Source organism: Cnephaeus nilssonii, assembly GCF_951640355.1.
Source record: "Cnephaeus nilssonii genome assembly, chromosome: 7".
Lineage (NCBI taxonomy): Eukaryota > Metazoa > Chordata > Mammalia > Chiroptera > Vespertilionidae > Cnephaeus > Cnephaeus nilssonii.
In genome coordinates this window covers 34,348,870-34,369,767 of record NC_137078.1, presented here as the reverse complement: position 1 = coordinate 34,369,767, position 20,898 = coordinate 34,348,870, and the positions used below count along the sequence as shown (strand labels likewise).

At 36.5% G+C, this 20,898-nt stretch overlaps 1 protein-coding gene across 3 annotated transcripts in view; it reads left to right on the top strand.

Moving 5' to 3' along the window:
* Positions 1 to 16,844, top strand: part of BTBD8 (BTB domain containing 8) — a 94,159-nt gene extending 77,315 nt beyond the window's left edge. For all 3 annotated transcript variants that reach the window (XM_079776449.1, XM_079776448.1, XM_079776447.1), the window contains 6 exons: positions 2,506 to 2,567; positions 8,178 to 8,889; positions 9,131 to 9,215; positions 9,606 to 9,745; positions 12,402 to 14,681; positions 15,983 to 16,844. In XM_079776449.1, the coding sequence (XP_079632575.1) occupies positions 2,506 to 2,567; positions 8,178 to 8,889; positions 9,131 to 9,215; positions 9,606 to 9,745; positions 12,402 to 14,681; positions 15,983 to 16,449 (3,746 nt within the window). In that variant the 3' untranslated portion in view covers positions 16,450 to 16,844. The remainder of the gene's footprint in view (positions 1 to 2,505; positions 2,568 to 8,177; positions 8,890 to 9,130; positions 9,216 to 9,605; positions 9,746 to 12,401; positions 14,682 to 15,982) is intronic.
* Positions 16,845 to 20,898: the final 4,054 nt, after the last annotated feature.

Here is a 20,898-nt window from a genome sequence, read left to right as displayed (position 1 = left end):
AGCCCTGAGATTTTTTATTCTTATATTATAATCTTTGTGACAAGGGATATTTTGAGGGGATTCTAATAAGTGATAGGATTAATGTTTGTTTGTTTCTGTTCATTAATAGCTTGCTGATTAAAACTAGTGATAGTATGTTTAGGCAGTTTTAATCATACTCTTATGCTATTCTTAGAAAATGAAACTCATTTCATATATATATGTGTATGTTTTATGTGTATGTTAATATATAAATTTTTTTATATTACTTTATATTAACAACAATGTTCCAGCCAAATTTGCTTAAAAGCATTCTTGTTTTACTTAAAAAGACTGATTAGAAGTGTAGGAAAATGTAATCCATGTAGAACAGATTACCAAACATCATACTTTCTCTTCCTTTTTAAATATATTTTTCATAAGCTTTTCCATCTTTTGCATAAGATACCCTTTTTTGTGGTTTTTGCCTAGATTAGATGGGTTAATTTCACAATTGATTGGTTCAGTGATATGGTGTGTGCTATTGCGGAGTGTCCCTCGGGAGCCACACAGTGGTCTCTGACATTTAACAGATAACATTTGAAACATTAGTATTAAACAAAAGATGTATATAGCTCAGAATGTGTGTTTGTTTCAAAAATATTAAAATAAAATTTTGAGGGTATGGAACTAAAAATGGCTTCATGACTATTTTTGGGTTAAAGCAGGTGCTTTAGAAAATATATTGGCAGATTCAGCAAGTGTACTTTGAGACATTTTAAGTTAAGAAAGACTAGAGACTGTATTTTATGAGACAAACATTTTTTACTATAAAACATGGAAGCCATATGTGATATAATATATTCTTATGGTACCTAGATATGTTAAATTCTTTAATGGTTTAATTAGAATATGATTTGCTCTGTTATGTGTTATGGGCATATCATTGTAGCTAGATGTGATCTCAGGAACACTTTTCAAAGAAATTCCAACAACAACAACAAAAACAAGCAAAATCATGGAACAACAAAAATCACAAAGTCTTCAGAAATTAAGAAATTTATTCCTTGTTACTTTTTCTATACTGATTTTTAAATGACAATTTAATCTTTACCAAAAAATCTGTATAATGTGAAGAAATAAAATCAGCATTCCCAGAGTAGGTGTCATTCAACTCTCTTCTGATTGGCAGTTAACTTTATTTTTCTCCATTTTAGAGGATTTCGTACTTAAGTTGAGCCTCAAACAATGTTCTTTATCTTAATTCTTTAAAATGCTAATTAAAATTACATGTAAATATATATATGTGTGTGTGTGTGTGTGTGTGTGTGTGTATATATATATATATACACACACACACACACACACACACACACATACACACACATATCTAAAACAAAATATTATTGGTAATCCAACTAATTGTCAAAAAAAAAACTTTTCAATCGATTACAGTGTAAAATAATGTTTTTAAAATCTTAAATGTGCTGAGTTATAATTATTCCTGAGTTGTGGATAATTATTGTATTAGGAAACTCCAGAGAAAGGGGTGATTCTAGGTTGTCTTTCTTATAACATTTCTTTATTCTAGTTTGAGTTACTGACCTTTGGAAGAAATTATATATAAATTTCTTCCTGTGTATTATTGTGCTAAGTCATTTGCTAACTATAAATCAGCTCTGATAATGCCATTTCTACGACCCTGCTTTGTCTTATAGCACAAATCCTATAGAATAGAGATAGTAGAAGATGCATGATAGAGTTACAGATAATTTAATGAATTTTTCATAAGTTGTTTTAACAAAAAGAAAATAAATTTTGGAAAGTATATGTATTTCTTCAAAATATATTTTAGAGCCCCATAAGCTTCAAAAAGGCAAAAATTCATTAGGTAAACTGTATGTGTAGCTCTTGTACCATTATTCCTAGGTACTTTCCTGATGTCATTCAAATTTTTATTTGAAGAACATAAACATGACTTCTCCAGTATCCCCATATAAACCTAATCAATAAAATGATTATGTGATTCTAAAAAGAACATGAGTTTGAGGATTGTTTCTTCTTTCATTTCAATAGAACCTTATCTTTTTCTCTTTCCTCATGATATTTGTAGTTAATTTCAATATTATTTTTACAATTTTTAGGATAAACATTTCTCATATTTAATACTTCATAAAATATCACATTTGCCACAATCTGTAATTTTTTGAAATTTGGAATACTAAATGAAACCAGTTATCTTAAAAATTTTGCAGCTTAAAAAAATTTGGTTTTTATAAAATGTATGAATCTTCTCTGTGAGATTTTGTATTTCTTATTTATTAATTTTAATAACAAACTTCATGAGGAACAAAAAATAAGATTCAAAATGTGATTTTAAAAATTTTGTATAATAGGGAATTGTCTGTGTGTACTAGGTGGGTTTCAGCTATTTTAAAATTATTTTCTATCAAGACAAACCCTTTTTCTGCTAGTATATTATTTTACCTCTAATTTTATGTTAATAATAGTGCCTCCTATAAAAATAAATTCTTTTTTTTTTTACAGCTGCATTTGACAAAGGTGATGATCGAAGACTTGGTAAAAAGCCTATATTCAGTAGCTCTCAGGTAAACTTTAAAAATTTTATAGGTCCAAATGAGAAATGACACCAAATAATTTAAATTTTATTATTTTATTTCAAAATAATTTTTAAAAATCTATTCTTTAATTAAAGCTATTCCTTAATGGAAATAATTTTGGGTCTTTTTTTAATCAAGTGAACATTTCATAAATTTTTTAATGATGTGAATTTTTTATGTCCAGCTGGCATAGAAAGTGTAATATTGTCTAACTTTTTTATTTCCTTGAAAACCTTTTTGGCAGCTAACATATTGGAGCTATTCCAGTAGATCAGAAATTGTCTAGAATTCTAGACCTAATTCATGTCTGTTTTTCTAATTAACCTATTTCTTACAAAAGGAAATTTTGGTTGTCCCAGTTTTCTCTATACTAAGATTTTAATTCATGTAATATTTGGTGTGAAAAAGGCAGCTAGTACCAAAAAGTTACTTAGTATACTCTAAAAATTACTTAGTATACTTATATGAGGTATCTAAAGTAGTCAAAACCTTAGGAACAGGAAGTAGAATGGTGGTTGTTAGGGCCTGGGAGGACATAGAGTTTCAGTTTTGTAAGATGAAAAAGTTCTATGGATCTTTTGCACAACAAGGAGCTTATAGTTATGATTGTATTGCCCACTTAAAAATGGTTAAGATAGTAAATTTTATGTTGTTTGTTTTTTACCACACACATAAATTACTTGGTATATTCCTTACAACATGAAATACTTTTTTCTTCTCCAAAAATGTCATTAGCAATGTTTAGAGGTCCAAGCTAGCTAACTTACAGATGGTTACTCAATAATATATTTGAAGTACGAAATTATACTAACCTAGTATTGTGCATTACAGTGACAGGGAGACATACATTGAGATTTCCAGTTTTGAATGCAAAGAGCATACTGCCCTTGAAGAGTGGGATAGGGAGTCTTTTCTTCCTCATCAGCCAGTAGATAAGAACTCACACAACTCTAAGCCACAACTGAGAGCTCTCCTGGCTTGAAGTAGAGGTCAAGCTCCAAATGTCTTCTGTGAAAAACTGGGACACTGGAGTGTTTTGCCAGTAAACTTCCTAGGATTATTTCCCAAAGTGTGTTCCACAGAATACCAGCTCCCTCATGTTCTACCTACCAACATGTATCATCAACTAAGTTTGAGAATTGCTGAACAGCATAGCTCCTCTTAGAGACCAATGATGCACACTAGCACGCAAAAGCTCTGAAGAACACTACAATAAAGAACACTGTTGAATTCAGTTTTATCCAAATTATCCCCAAGTTTTATAGTCATAGAAAACCACTAGACTCCCCCTCGGTCCTTTGTAGGCGTATTATATAGTTATACTGAACATACTCAAGGAAATGCACTTTAGGACATTTTTTTTCTGTGTACCCTGTGGATTTTTTAAGGTCCTAAGAATTAGCTTATCTGCCTTCCTTTCCCCTGCCCTACTAACTGTTATCAACCAGGCTTTTCCTCCTTCCTTGCTCTACAGCAAAATCGAACAGAGTCTGATTGTTCTTCTTTATCCCCCTGATTTTCAGGTTGAACAAGGGTTTATACTCTTAACCACAAAGGGAAAAACAGATTCATATGTTTCCCTCAGAAAGGCAGTGATATTCCAAAATGGGTGCTGGACGTAGAATCAGAGAGTTTAAATCTTGACTTCACATTTATTATCTATGTCATCTCTAAGTCCTAGTATGCTTATCTATAAAATGGGTTGATAAAACCTAGCAGGATTATTGTGAAAATTAAGTCAAATAATTTATGTGCAATTATCTGGTGTGTAGTAAGTGCTCAATAAGTGTGGAATGAATAAATGTGTCTTCCACATTTATAGGCAGAGAAAAGTTTAAGAAGACTGCTAGTATCACAATACTGAAGGGTAAACGTGATATCTGGGGTTGCTTCAAAATAAAACAGGGGTGCCCAACTGGCATGGCTCAGAACCAGGAGGTCACAGTTCAATTCCCAGTCAGCGCATATGCCCTGGTTGTGGGCTCGGTCCCCAGTGTGGGGCGTGCAGAAGGCAGCCAGCCAACCAATGATTCTCTCTCATTGATGTTTCTATCTCTCTCTCCTTCTCCCTTCCTCTCTGAAATAAATAAAAATATTTTTAAAAAAAATAATAAAACAGGGGTAGTTATATATTAAACAAAATTGGCCCAGCGTTGATGATTGTTTAGGCTGGGTAATAGGTACATGAGGATTCATGATACTGTTCTTTCTTCTTTTGATTGTTTAAATTTTTCTATATTAAAAAGTTAAAACTAGAAGGAATAGCACTAAAACCAAAAGGGATGTCTAAGGTGATTGCTTTGTAGGATTACCCTCTTTTTCCTTATTTTTGTCAATAGCACACGTGACCATTCCAAGTTGGCCATTTGTATATGGGTACTATATGTAAACTTTGCAGACGTAAGTCAGAGACTGCCTAGAAATGTGTATAAATTGAAAACCCATCATGATGTACTGTGTTAATGTGAAATTGTTAAAGGAGTGTAGTTACCCCATATACTATATAGATCTCCCCCATAGCATGATGCTTTAAAATAGATTCAATGATAGAATAAATTAAGGAGGATGAGTTTTAGGGGTGGGAAGAGGTCTACCTAGTTTTAGGTATTAAAAATAAAGAAATCTTTTTCAAAAATAATGAGTTCTGGCTGGGCAGCTCAGTTGGTTAGAGTGTCGTCCTAATATGCCAAGATTGCAGATTTGATCCCCAGTCAGGGCACATACAAGAATCAACCAGTGAATGCAAAAATAAGTGGAACAACAAATCGATGTGGTATTTTCTCTCCCCCCACCCCCTTTCCTCTCTCTCTCTCAAACCAATTTAAAAAAAATATTTTTGAGCTAAGATTTGATCAAGAAAACAAAAAGTGAGAGCTAAGCCTATTTGAACTTTATAAATATTACACACTACACTGAATTGGACCAGTCTCCACCCTCTCAACATGCATAGTTTGAGGCCTAGAGATGTTAATGATCTCTTAAATATCCTAAGTCAATGGCAAAGATAGGACAAGAACTAATGATTCTCTTATTATCATATCTTGCTTTTTCCTAAACTTAGCCAGGTAATTATTTATTTACTAGAGGCCCGGTGCATGGATTCATGCACAGGGCCTCAGCCTGGCCTACCCCTCTCGCAATTCAGGACCCCTCAGGGGATGTCCAACTGCCAGTTTAGGCCTGATCCCCAGGCCTAATCTGGCAATCGGACATCCCCCAGGGATGTAGCAGTGCACCAACCGGCAACGGCCAGGGAAGAGCCCGAGCTGGGGCCAGGCGCCACGCCGCTGGCACTCATCCCGGCCTGCTGTGCCTGCTGTGCCTGCTGTGCCTGCTGCCACCGCTCAGTAGCGCTGCCACGGGGTCAGGAGAGGCTCCCGATGCAGTGGCAGGTGTGCTCGCCAGCCGTGAGCCAGCCAGCCGTGAGCCAGCTTCTGGCTGAGCAGCACTTCCTCTGTGGGAGCACACTGACCAACAGGGGACAGCTCCTGCGTTGAGTGTCTGCCCCCTGGTGGTCAGTGTGCGTCATAGCGACTGATCGACCGGTAGTTCTGGTAGTTCTGGTCGTTCCGGTCGTTCAGTCGTAATGGTCACTTAGGCTTTTACATATATAGATGTATAAACATAGATGTTAATTTTATCTTAGACAAAATTTTAATGTAGTTGGAAGCTTTCTATATTTAGAAATAATTAGACTTTGAACTTTACAATATATGCTCAGGTTTAACAACATTCACCATATTTTTTTGTATATTTAGTATGTGATGGGCACAGTGCTAAGGGACACAAAGATGAAGATAACACAGGCTCTGTCTCACACCTCTACAATCTCATACAGCTTTCCAAAGCAGGGAAAAAGCATCCAAATTTTTTTTTTAAATATATTTTATTGATTTATTACAGTGAGGAAGAGAGAGGGATAGAGAGTTAGAAACATCGATGAGAGAGAAACATCGACCAGCTGCCTCTTGCACACCCCCTACTGGGGATGTGCCCACAACCAAGGTACATGCCCTTGACCGGAATCGAACCCGGGACCTTTCAGTCCGCAGGCCGACGCTCTATCCACTGAGCCAAACCGGTTTCGGCCCAAATTTTTTAAAAAGGCAAAATAATTTTAAATTTTCTACCAATTTAATAATTTTTCACTCCCTCCCATATCAAGGTTGTTCTAAACAAAATGATGAAATAGGTACATTTGTCTTGAGTTCCTTTCTATTTTCCCTTTTTCTCTATTTTACCTATTCTTAGGATCCTTTTTCCTCCACTTTCTTCAGACAACCAAAACTGTATTACTATCTTTTTTCTGTATTACTACCTTGTTCCCTTTTTTGTTGTTGTTAATCCTCATCCGAGGATATTTTTTGCATTGATTTTTTTTAGAGAGTGAAGGAGGGGTGGGAGAGAATCAATGTGAGAGAGACACATCGATTGGTTGCCTGCTGCTTGCGCCATGACCAGGGCCAAGGATCAACCCTGTAACCGAGGTACATGCCCTTGACTAGGAATTAAACCCGCAACCCTTTGGTGTTTGCGCTGATGCTCTAACTATTGAACCATGCCGGCCAGGGCAGTATCTTGTTTCTTTTAAAAACCAAATTTTTCAGATGTGATGTGTTATGTTTTTCATGAGTGCTTTTTTTCTTTTTCTTTTTCTTTCTTTTTTTTTTAAATGAGGACTCCAAGAATAAACAATTCTTACCACAGTGGATAAAATGTCTGGCATTTGGCCCTTTCTGGTGTGCTCAGTGGTTAGAGCATTGGCCCTCACACTGAAGCATCTTGAGTTTGATTCCCCATCAAGAGCCATGTACCTGGGTTGCAGGTTTGATCCCCACCCTGGTTATGGCACATGCGGGAAGCAGCCAATCGATATGTCTCTTTCACATCTCTCTCTCTCTCTCTCTTTCCCTTCTCCCCACTTTCCACTTTCTCTAAAAAATCAATGGAAAAATACCCTTGAGTGAGGATTAACAAAATAATGATTTAAAAAAATTTCTGGTATTTTTTGGTGAAAAGTTTGATAATGTCTCTCAAATTATACCATATAAATGACCACCTACTGAAAGCAGTAAATCATGAGGTCAAGTCCTAGTTCCATCCCTTATCAGCATATGATCATGGGTAAATCACATACTTGCTTTAATCCCCAGTTTCTTGCTTAAGAAATAGAGATAGCAACAGGAGCTATCTCATAGTATTATTTTAAGATGAAGTGAGATGATGTATGAAAAGGGTTTTAGCACAGAACCTGAGAGTGGACCTTCAAAGATATTGGAGGTGGTTATCATTCTCTCAAGCCATCCTGACACCGTCAGGTACTAATTCTCTATCATGACTTCATAAAGTTAAGTAATATGCCTTTTAAAGTAGTATAGGTTTTAAATATTTTGTGCTGTATTTTAGATTTGATTAAGGTAATGTGATCAAAAACACATTGAAAGTATTGCTCACAGTGACCAAAGATAATTCAAGTTTGAATGGAACTAAATTATGAACTTTGCTGGGGATTTTTTCTTTGAAAAACTGGCTTACTTAAATGTTAAGTATATGTCAAAGATTCTAGTCAAGTTACAAGTATTTTTTTCTTCTTTGTAGCAAAGGAGACAAGTTTCTGACTCTGGTGTTATAAAAAATAAATCTTTGAGAGAAAATAATAAGAAAGCGTGCTGGAGGTGCCCCTCTGCTAATCAAAAGATGAAATCTGATGGATTAGGAGCATCTGGACATTCATCAAGTACTAATAGAAATACTATAAATACAACTTTGAAGCATGATGACTTAAAGGAAAAGGATGGTATAAAAATAGCACCTAAGATTACAAAAGAATTAAAATCTGGTGGGGGAAATGTTTCTGGAAAGCCCAAAGCTATAATAAAACCCAAAACAGAAAACAACGATAATGCAAAGTCAGCAAACATATCACCTAGACAAGTTGTGGAAAGATCAGCAATAGCAGCAACAAATGGACACAAAAATGCACTAAATGGAAAAAGAGTGAGAAATCAAGAAGGACAAATTACAGGTGCCAGACCCAAGGTACTCACTGGAAACTCAAATGGGCAAGCCAGAGCAAAGCCTTTGAAGAAAGCCACAGGGAAAGATTCTCCATGCCTTGGCATCGCAAGACCCTCCAGCAGATCTACAAATTCAAGTGTGGAATTATTGGTTTCCACTGAATGTCTGGATGAACCAAAGGAAAATGGATCAATAGGAGAAGAGAAGCCATCTGGTCATGAACTGTCCTTTTCTGAATCTCCAGGACAGACAGAGAAAAACTTTGTAGAAAGTATCAACACTTCCACTGTAGGTGGGTTTTAGCACACTTTTTTTAAAAGCTCCTGACAGTTAAAGTTCCTAGAAAAAAATGACCTGTTTTATTTAGTTTCACATGCAAAAAAGTATTTATTTACATGTATTCATGCAGAGAAAACCCAGTTGTTCCCTCATTGATATTTAATTTTGTTTAGTGCCTGACCAGTGACTTTTTAAATAATTGTTACATGGTTAGTGTTCCATCTCATAACTCACTTTTCCTTAATTTGCAACAGTAAAATCTCGACCTGTTTCAAAAGTTACCAATGGAACTTCCAATAAAAAAAGCATTCATGAACAAGAAACTAATATAAATAATAGGTAAGTTTTCATTCATTATTTTACCTATACATTAGTTTTCTCTGAAAGTTACTAACTTCTAGCTAAATATTTTAATTATCTTTTTTGTTAGAAAATGTAACGTATTTACACAATTGTATTTTAAACTTTTCTTATGTACTAAGAGAAGTTAGTATAGTTATGTAAAATGATGATTGGTGCAAATAATTTACGCTTGTCCCACTTGATTATGCATTGCTTTATCATACTTGATCTACAGTTTTATAAACTTAAAGACATATGCACATATGTGTGTTTTTTATTTTCAGAAAAGATATTTTTTATTTCTTTGAGAAAAAATATATTTTATGTATGGGCCTTTTAAAGCTTATGTTTTGGAATGTAATACTCAATAAAAATCATTTTTCTTAGTGTGCTAAAGAAGGTCGCTAGCAAAGGATATAGTGATCCAGTACCTCAGGCAATTTTAAAGAAAAGAGGAAATGACAATGGATGTGCTGCAGCTCAACAGAGGACCAAGAATGCCCCATCTAATCTTGCTAAAACTCAAGGTAAAGCTGACAAAGTCCTGGTGTTCCTTCCTTGTATAAGTGGAAAAGGCTGAACTCCGATTTGGAACTTGAGCAGCAATCTATATACATACTAGAGGCCCAATGCACAAAATTCATGCAAGAGTAGGCCTTCCTTCCCCCAGCTGCTGGCACCGGCTCCCCTCCAGCTTCCCTCTGGCACCCGGGACCCAGGCTCCCCTCACAGCCCCAGCTTCGTCCAGAAGGATGTCCGGTCTAATTAGCATATTATGCTTTTATTATTATAGACTAGAGGCCCAGTGCATGATTGAATCATGCACGTGTAGGGTCCCCTACACGCTTTTGCTTTTGATCACAGGGAGCTGGGTGCCCGTCCGCTAGTGCACCAGGCCTTTCAGAAGGCTCCAGCGCGGCGGAGGCTTCTGAAAGGCCTGGTGTCTGAGCGGAAAGGCATCCAGCTGCCACGCTTTTGCTTTTGATTGCGGGGAGTTGGGTGCCTGTCTGCTGGTGCACCAGGCCTTTCAGAAGCCTCCAGCGCGGCGGAGGCTTCTGAAAGGCCTGGTGCTTGAGCGGAAAGGCATTCAGCTGCCACACTTTTGCTTTTGATCGCGGGGAGCTGGGTGCCTGAGCGGACAGGCACCCAGCTCCCACGCTTTTGATGGTCCGTGGCCGCTGAGGGGGGCTACCCTGCTGTTGAGAGGCGCAGGGGGCGGGACTCCCACCCCCTGCGCCTCTCAATGGCCGCTGAGGGGGGCTGCCGTGGACACCTGGCTACCCTGCCGTTGACACCTGGCTACCCTGCCGTTGAGAGGCGCAGCTGGGTGTCCGCGCAGGCCCCCTCAGCGGCCGCGGATCTGGCCTCAATCTGTCCGTTGAGAGTCGCAGGGGGCGGGAGTCCCGCCCCCCTCAGTGGCAGCGGATCCATGCCTCTCAATGGCCGGATAGGCCACCCCAAGTCCCGCCACCCAGCCTCCCACCGCCCAATCGTGGGCGTAGCGGAGTGATGGTAATTTACATTTTACTCTATTATTAGATAGGATAAGCCTAAGCGACCATCTGACTGTTCAACCATCCAACCGGTAGCTATGACACACAGTGACCACCAGGGACAGATGCTCTGACCGGTAGCTATGATGCACACTGATCACCAGGGGGCAGACGCTCAACGCAGGAGCTGCCGAGCTGTGGAGATTTGGCAGCTGCAGTTCTCAGGTGACACATCTGGAACTAGAGAGGAGGGAGCTTGATTCCGGGATGTGTCACCTGAGAACTGCCCTCTTGCAATCCGGGACCCCTCAGGGGATGTCAGAGAGCTGGTTTTGGCCCAATCCCCTCAGGCCAGGCTGAGGGACCCTACCTGCTGGAGAGACCCCACTCACTCTGCAGACGCCCTTCCAGCCCCCGTGTAGTCCCAGGTGCAGCCGGCCAGGGAGGGACCGCAGGAGGTTGGCTCCAGGGCGTGTACGGCCTGTCTGGCCCATGCACATATCCGTGCACCGGCCTCTAGTTATAAATAAGCTGTAACATGGTTTCACTCATTTTACATTCGTTTCATGCTATAGAAATGAGATTTTATACTTTTAGTTTTCAGACAACTATTTTGGTATTCTGGGGTGTTGGTTTGGTTTTTATTGTTATTTTGTGAGAAATAATTACGGGAGTCACTACTTTACCTGCATTTCTAGTCCTTTTATATGTTATATCCATGTTTCTTCAAAGTTTGATTGATAACTAGGAATTCCATCTGCAAAACCAATAATAAAGAGTTTTTTGAAAAGTAATGGCACAGTCTAGAGAGCTGCAATACATCGGAGGAAGAATTTTTCCTCTGGAATCTGTGTTGTGCCTGTTGTTTTTCCATGTTCTAAGAAAGAAAAGCCTGCTGATCAAAATGCATAATTTGCTAATGTAATAACTGATTTAAAAATTAATTTGCTTTATGCATTAGGAGCAGTTTGTAAAATCGTAAAAACAACTTTGAGTTAAGTAATGAATTAATACTGAAAGTAAATAAAAAATAAGGCAGAGAAAAATTATTCAGGTTTTAAAATATTTGGTAATTCTGTTTGATAGTGATCTCTAGGACTTTAACCAGTATAAACAAATAGACTCCCCAAATGAATCCTCTTACCCTCCATTACCAGTTTTAGTTTCAACTGCATATCTAAGTTGCTAACTCTAATATGCTACAGTAATAATTACCTGGTTATGATAAATAAATTAGTTTTGTTCATGTTTGGGGAAAAAAATGCAGCAGTTTTAACATTTATATTTAACTCAGCTCTCCTTTTCAGCTGTGTGGAATATAGTCATTTTTCCCCCCCTAAAAGAACATAAAAGAAGTCCTGTGCTAGTCTTTTGGTATAAGAAAATCAGAATTTTCCACCCCCATATATTTATGCAAATCCAATTCTGGCATAAGTTCAAGGCTCTTTACTTGAGGAAGAATGATCCTATTTTAACAATTTTACTAAGATTCTGGAATAGTTCTATATTTATAATAGAAAATATTTATTTTATTTCATTATGCTACTAATTCCTAATCTGTAGTTGTTTATTTGATTACAGATATATTACCATTCATTGTTTTATTTCTTCTAAAGTAATTGAAAACCAAATATTGAATTTTATTTACAAATTGGAAGGTATATTATATTTTTGAATTTTCTTTTTTTAGGTTCCCAAGGAGAATCACCCAATTCAGTAAAATCTTCAGTCTCTTCAAGGCAGTCTGATGGAAGTGTAGCAAAGTTGGACCACAGTACAACAGATAAACAAACACCTAAGAGAAAAATAGGTGTTAAGCAAGGGCACACAGCTTTGCCTAAGGTTAATGCAAAAATAGTGGCAATACCTAAAAACCTAACTAAGAAAGGTGAAACTTTGAATAATAAAGATTCAAAACAGAAAATGTTTCCTGGACAGGTCATAATGAAGAGTCAGTCTTCTTCTCAAAGACCTTTAAAAAGTGAAATATCTGTTGTCCGAAAAAGTAATAATAATGGCAGTGTTACTGAACAGAAGCCTCATGAACCTCTGATTAACCTCACATCTGACATCAATGGTACAGAAGCATTATGCACACCTGACCCACAAAAGCCATTAAACAATCAAGAGAGAGAGAAATTGGTATTGAAATGCCAAAATATTTCAAATCTGGATAAAGCAATAAAACATGAATTGGAATCAAGACAGAGTGGTTCAGATAAAAGTGAAACACAGTTTTCCAATCACAAAGAAACAGATCATTGTAACACATCTAAACTACATGGTCATTCTGATGGAAGTGATCATGTGGATCCAGAATTTTATAGCACCACTGCCATAAAATCCATGGTTTCAAATCCAAATGAAAACCTCTTGAACTCTAATCTAGTTTGTGATTTAGACTCAACAAACCCACAGCAAATGCATTCAGTATTCGATAAGGAGGAGCCTGTAGGGAGAAAAGACCCGAACAAAAAATCAAGCATTAAATATGTGAAAGACGTTGCACCTTGTGTTCCTGAAAGGATAAATGGTACCTCACATACTATTCAAGATGACAGAAAATCTAATTTTCATGAAGAACAGACCATTCCTAGTCAGTTATATGATGGCGCTGCTATGAATGAAGACAGATATGCTACAGCAGACTCCTCCCAGTGTTTTTTGGAACAAATATCAGGGAAAAATTCTCCTAAAGATATGGAAACAATAGAAACTCCAGAGAGCCATGAAAATCCAGAAGCTCCATTTGCGAGTCACTGGAATGTGAGTACCGGTGTTCTGCATCAGAGAGAGAGTCCTGAATCTGACACTGGCAGTGCGACCACGTCCTCTGATGACATAAAGCCCAGGTCTGAAGACTATGATGCTGGAGGGTCTCAGGATGATGATGGGTCAAACGACAGAGGTATTTCTAAATGTGGCACTATGCTGTGCCATGATTTTCTTGGAAGAAGTAGCAGTGATACCAGTACTCCTGAAGAATTAAAAATATATGATAGTAACTTAAGAATTGAAGTAAAAATGAAAAAGCAAAGTAGTAATGATCTTTTCCAAGTGAATTCGACAAGTGATGATGAGATTCCTAGGAAAAGGCCAGAAATTTGGTCTCGATCTACAATAGTCCACTCTAGGGAAAGAGAAAATATGCTAAGAGGCAGTGTCCAGTTTGCCCAGGAAGTAGACCAAGTTTCTTCCTCAGCAGATGAAACAGAAGATGAAAGATCTGAAGCTGAAAATATTGTAGAAAATTTCTCTGTATCTAACTCAGCTCCTCAGCATTTTCAGGGGATTATTAACTTAGCTTTTGAAGATGCAACTGAAAATGAAAGTCACGCATTTTCTGCAACTAAAATTTTTAAAAGGTCAGTTTTACTTTCAGTAGATGAATGTGAAGAATTGGGGTCTGATGAAGGAGAAGTCCATACTCCCTTTCAGCCTTCTATAGATTCTCTTTCACCTTCTGATGTTTTCAGTGGCATTTCTCGTGAACATCCCGGAAGGACCTGCTATTCCAGAGACTCACAAGGAAGTGAAGGCAGTATTTTAGAACATAAGCAAGATAAAGGCAATAATGTATGTAAAAACGAAAGCTTTCTCTTGGGCTTTAGTGGCATTGACTCTTCAAGAAGAGATAAACAGAATGCTTCAGCCACAGAAAAAACGTATACAATCGATGTCCTGTCCAAAGGAGACAAACAACTTCTTCCAGAAAATAAAAAAGTAAACAATGGAAGCAACATAGATAATGACATTCAGCAACGCAGCAAACTCTCAGATAGTGATACAAAATCTCAAGAGAGACCATGTCATTTGGAGCTCCATCAAAGAGAACCCAGTTCTGACATACCAAAGAACAGCTCTACAAAATTTCTGGACTCCTGTCGGAGTCAGCTTCTGCCTCAGGAAAGTCAAGTGAAAGAGAGCCATTCTCCAGCGACTGAAAAAGCTAATATTGCTTTATCTGCAGGTAATGTACAGAAATAGCAATGTTAAATCCATAAGAAAATTAGTTTATAGAATTTAAAAATTGTATTGTAGCCCTGAATGTTATATTTTAGTTAGATAGAATAATTACTTAAGCAACAGATTCAAATTTTAAATGAAAACTTAAATTTCTTAATAGTATTAAAATGAGCTAGTTACTCTTTATTGTTCACTTAAAATCCTAGTGCAGAATCAATATCTAGTAAAAATTTTGGTGATTTCTTAGAGCTAACTTACTCTTAAGAGATTTTACATGAAAGAATAAAGAGAAAAACTTAGTTTGCTATTATTTAGTTATTTATGTCTAATTTAACAGGAATTCTTGACTATTAGAAATTTTATTATACATTGGATATGACTTATGGATTATGCTAGTATATATCTAAGAGGTCTGTGCAATAACTATAGTAATATGTAACTTAAAGCACTGAACTATTTTAACTACGTTAATTATTACAATTTATATACATTTTACAGAGATCAAGACTTTAAGGATCACTATAATTCTATTATAAAATTTTCAAGTAAAAACATAAATTTCCTAAAAGAGATTATATTTAGAAGCAATGATAATATGAAAAGGCCCAGGCTTGTTTCATATGTATAGATGATTTCCCGTCTAATTGTTTTGTGTTTGTTGTCCTTATTATAGTAATTTGAACTAATAACCCACATTTAAAATATGCAATAGTCACTGACTGAGTAGCTATTGTATATCAGAACTAAGAAAAATACTGATCCGTGGTCCCTGTTGAGCAAAATCACAAGAATGGGGAGCTCCTTATTAAAGTTGTACTTTTTTTGTTTGTCCTTGCTTGCATTCTCCTTTGCATGTGCAATATACAAATAAGGCTTTAGGCAGAATGTATTTATTCTTCATTTGGAACTGACTTACCTTAAAAGTCACCATCAAATAGCCATGTCTTTTTTTTTTCTTCTTCTTTAAGTTTTTATTGTAGTGAATTAGATATATGTGCATATTCTTGCTTTATATTTAAATAACTTCTATTGTTTTCTGTACCACAAGTTTTCAAACTAAAGTATGAGAATTATTGTTAGTTACCGATTTTTATTTTGCTGCTAAACATTATCTTTGAGTTGTGTGTTTTTTTAAGATAGAAAAAAAAGAATTGCCTCAAAAATCTTGTCAGTTTTGTATAAATGTAATTTTCCCCATTCTGTGTTGTTGTTTTTTGACTATAACTGTTAAATACTGTTCTACAGAACTCTGAGGGTACCAACATGTGCAATTTTTACATTGTGTAGTATTATGAATTATTTCAGGAGACATAGATGATTGTGATACACTGGCACAAACCTACATGTATGACCATCGGCCTTCAAAAAACCTCTCTCCAATATATGAGATGGATGTAGTAGAAGCATTTGAGCAGAAAATGGAATCAGAAACACACATTACAGACATGGATTCTGAAGATGATCAACACTTTGCAAAACAAGATTGGACACTATTAAAGCAACTGCTCTCTGAACAGGATTCAAACTTAAATATTACAGATTCTGTTCCTGAAGACTTAAATTTAGCACAATATCTAATCAATCAGACACTACTTTTAGCACGAGACAGCTCAAAACCTCAGGGTCCAGCACATGTTGACACTTTGAACAGATGGAGTGAACTAACCTCTCCACTTGATTCCTCAGCAAGCATCACCATGGCTAGTTTTTCCTCTGATGATTGTTCACCCCAAGGGGAATGGACAATTCTGCAACTGGAAACTCAGCATTAAGAGTACTAATACTTCGGAAAATTTTGAACTATTCCACCCCTTTATTTTTTGATGTTTATATTGTATCCAAATAATTACATTAGCCAGAGATGCACTGCCCTTAATATTGAGGGAGTCTTTCCAATTTATTGAAGTAAGCATAGTTTGTTTATTAATATGATATCACACATAGAAAACAAGTTTTTGTAAAATTTTTGAGCATGTTTTATTATTAGAAAAATAAGAAGACTATAAGGAAGCCCTTCAGTTTTTCTTTCCTAACTGGTCATTTGTTCACTTACCATTCAAGAATTTAAAATGTGAATGCACAAGTAGATTTGTTCCTTTACTTTTTCCTCTGCATATGGTAACATAGTAATTTAACAATAAAAATGTATTGTGCTTGTGTCAATTATGTAGAGTTAATCTGTGACGTTCAAACTTGGGTTGGTGGGTCGATGTGGTTGAGGCTGACAGTTGAATATGAAAAAACAACAACCTTGATGGTATTTTTCTAAGTGAAGTAAGTCAGACAGAAAAAGACAAATACCATATGATTTCATTTATGTGTGGAATATAAAGAACAAAATAAATGAACAAACGAAACAGACGCAGACTCATAGATACAGAGAACAAACTGATGGTTGCCAGAGGGAACATGGGTTGGGGGCTGGATGAAAAGGTGAAGGGATTAAGAAGTACATATTGGTAGTTACAAAATTGGATGTAAACTATAGCCTAGGGAATATAGTCAATAACATTGAAATAATTATATATGGTGCCTTGAAATATTAGGGGGTTCACTTTGTAAAGTATATAATTGTCTAACCACTATGTTGTAGCTAACATAAAATAAATGTCTAACTGCAATTGAAAAATAAAATTTTTAAAATAATTTTTTTTAAAAAAGAGAAAAAATTTCGCTTCCCAACAAATTCAGGTCTAGGAAATGATGAATTTCAAGTTTCAATGCCATTGTCATTAAAACAGAGAAATGGAATCCCCTTTAACTCTAAATTTGGGGGATATATCCAGAGAGAGACATATCCCCTTTTTCAAAAGAAGTAGGAAAACTCTCCATCTGTTTTACCAAGATAGACTCCCTTTATAATTAGTTAATTTCTCCCATTTTCCATTCTAGATTAGAGATATTTTGGAACTGCACCTGCAGTAAATGCCTGCACTAAATATTAATTTGAAAATGGGTACATGAGTTAAACTGTGTGTGTGCGTGCACATGTATGCTTGCTTCTTCCATGTGTCTCTATATACTCTACTTTCAAAAGATATCGATCAAATTGTCTTTCAGCCTGCAATTTTGCTATAAAGGCAAACATAAAAATCTTTTCTACAAAGTGATACTGGGGAGTGAACACTTGGATGCCTACTTGATATTGGTGGGCATTGCCCTTCTGATGATGAGAGTTAGTAGAATTAGCCTTTCTGAAAAACTTTGTAACTAATAATTTATCTAAAATATGTCAGAAGTAAGGAAACATTTTGGTTTAGAATTTCTTTTCTAAATGAACAAAGTTTCAAGTGATCAACAATAGAATCTGTATATTGAATATAAAAAATCATAGGAATGCACACCAGTTGTTATTCTTTTATAATACAATTAGCTACTAACCTGTTATAACATGAATTTGCTCTGCCTTTTTTCTTTTTTAACAAGAAGCTCATTAGAAGACTCATTCATTCAAAAAGTCAAACAGGCATTGGTTCAAGGCACTGAGTTGCAAAGATGAATAAGGTTTGATTCCTTCCCCCTCCCACTCAAAAAGAGAATTTAGTTTCTACTGAAGGGAAAACCCATGTAAAAACAAAAAAGGTTAAGCCCTGGTTGGTGTGGCTCAGTTGGTTGAGCATTGTCATTTGCACTGAAAAGTCGCCAGTTTGATTCCCAGTCAGGGCACATACTCAGGTTACAGGTTTGGACCCCCAATCAATTCATCCATCTCTCTCTCTCTCTCTCTCTCTCTCTCTCTCTCTCTCTCTCTCTCTCCCCCGTCCCTTCCCTCCCTCCCTCCTTCCCTCTCCCTCCACCTCTCTCTCTCCTTTCCTCTCTCTAAAAAAAATCAATAAAAACATTTTTTAAAAGAAAAAGGTTAAAATACAGTACTATAAGAACTTTGCATTGTAGAGCTGGATGGAAATTTAGACATTAGTCTAATCCCTTCAAATTCCAAAGGAGGACTCTGAAGCCCAGGGGAATGAAAAGAGTGCCCATGGTCCCACAGCTAATTTGTGGGCTAGAATCCAATTCAGTATTCTTTATTTCAGTTTGATGGTATTTCTACCACACAACACACTTCATTTGATTTTTATCATAAAACCTGAAAACAAATACATTTATAGATAGCTTGTAGTATAAAGAAGTAATACCAGGTATATGATTGTCAAAACAGTACAAATACCCAAGACATTGTGTTTTCTTTTTCTCCAAATGTGAAATTGCTCTAAGTGTTATTTTATTTATTTATTTTTAAAATATATTTTATTGATTTTTTACAGAGAGGAAGGGAGAGGGATAGAAAGTTAGAAACATCAATGAGAGAGAAACATCAATCAGCTGCCTCCTGCACACCCCCTACTGGGGATGTGCCCACAACCGAGGTACATGCCCTTGACCGGAATCGAACTTGGGACCTTTCAGTCCGCAGGCCGATGCTCTATCCACTGAGCCAAACTGGTTTCGGCTCTAAGTGTTATTTTTAATAAAACTATCTCAGAAGTTCAGAAATTTATCATTGAAACTTCATCTCCTTCCCAGTGTTAAGGTCTTGAAAACTTTTTTCTTAAACTACTAGACATTAAAAAGCTATTCAATTTCATCTCACATCTCTAAATAGGTAATAGGGAAGGCATTTTGCTTAAGTAGTGATCTCTTAGGTAATTTCAGGATATGTGTGTTTTCTTACCATGCTCTTTTGTAAATGACACATCTACCAGTCTGTTTGCTGTGGGACTCTTTGGGCTACTTATTCTTCATTCAACAAGCACATATTGAAAAATAATTGCTAACATTTATTTAGCATTTATATGTTAGACACTTGTGCTAAGTGCTTCAAATATGCATAACATTTATTAAAATATGTCTTATCTTTATTTTACACATGAGAGAACTGTTGTAGTGTCCTTACCCTGGATGAGCTACCCTAGTGAAGAAACTAAAAGAGAATACACTACCTTATTGTTGGGAAGATAACAACTGTATATGGACAGAGTTGTGGGAGCCCAGAGAGAGGAGCTATGTACAGCTTGTCAGGAAGAGATTACAGAAAGCTTCTTAGAGCAAGAATATTCAGTGACTGCTTCAGAATCTCCCTAAAGAAGGGGCTTAGTGGCTGCAATCTATTTGGAAGTGGAGGCCAAGCACTTTTTTAAAAATTTCTTTATTGATTAAGGTATTACATATGTGTACTTATCCCCCTTTTACCCCCCATTACTCCCACTCATGCCCTTACCTCCCTGTTGTCTGTGTCCATTGGTTAGGCTTATATGCATGCATACAAGTCCTTGGGTTGATCTCTTCCCCTTACCCCCACCCTCCCCTACCTTCCCTCTAAGGTTTGATGGTCTGATCGATGCTTCTCTTTCTCTGGACCTGTTTTTGTTCATCAGTTTATGTTCCTTATATTCCATAAATGAGTGAGATCATGTGATATTTATCTTTCTCTGACTGGCTTATTTCACTTAGCCTAATGCTCTCCAGTTCCATCCATGCTGTTGCAAATGGTAAGAGATCCTTCTTTTTTACCACAGCGTAGTATTTCATTGTGTAGATGTACCACAGGTTTTTAATCCACTCATCTGCTGATGGGCACTTAGGCTGTTTCCAAATCTTAGCTATGGTGAATTATGCTGCTATGAACATAGGGGTGCATATATCCTTTCTAATCGGTGTTTCTAGATTCTTGGGATATATTCCTAGAAGTGGGATCACTGGGTCAAATGGGAGTTCCAGTTTTAGTTTTTTGAGGAAACTCCATACTGTTCACAGTGGCTGCACCAGTCTCAAGCACTTTTCTTGAAGATGCACTTGTATAGAGAGTACTTTGTTTTTACTTAGGTTGTATATTACAGGTCAATAAAAATAGAAATGTTTTTAAAAAGATGGTTTTATACTAGTTTACCTGAGATTGTAAAAACTAATTCATACCAAAAGTAATCTTATTAAGTGTATTTTGATTTGGGTTGCTTGGGGAGGATTGATGAAGATGGTGGAGAGAGTCTAATGTTCCTTTATTCTATCTTTTGGAGCAACCAGGTAATATCTTATGCTAGCTTTCAAGGATAAAAAGGAATTTGCTTGGTGATAGGGCATTCTAGCCACAACTGCACATTAAAGGTTTGGTGACTAGGATGTGTGTTGGATAAAGGACTAAAGAGCTGAGCTGGAGTTGGATTCTGAAAGTTATTAAATACTATGCTTAAGCAGCCAAAGCCCTAGATTTGGTAGGCAATATG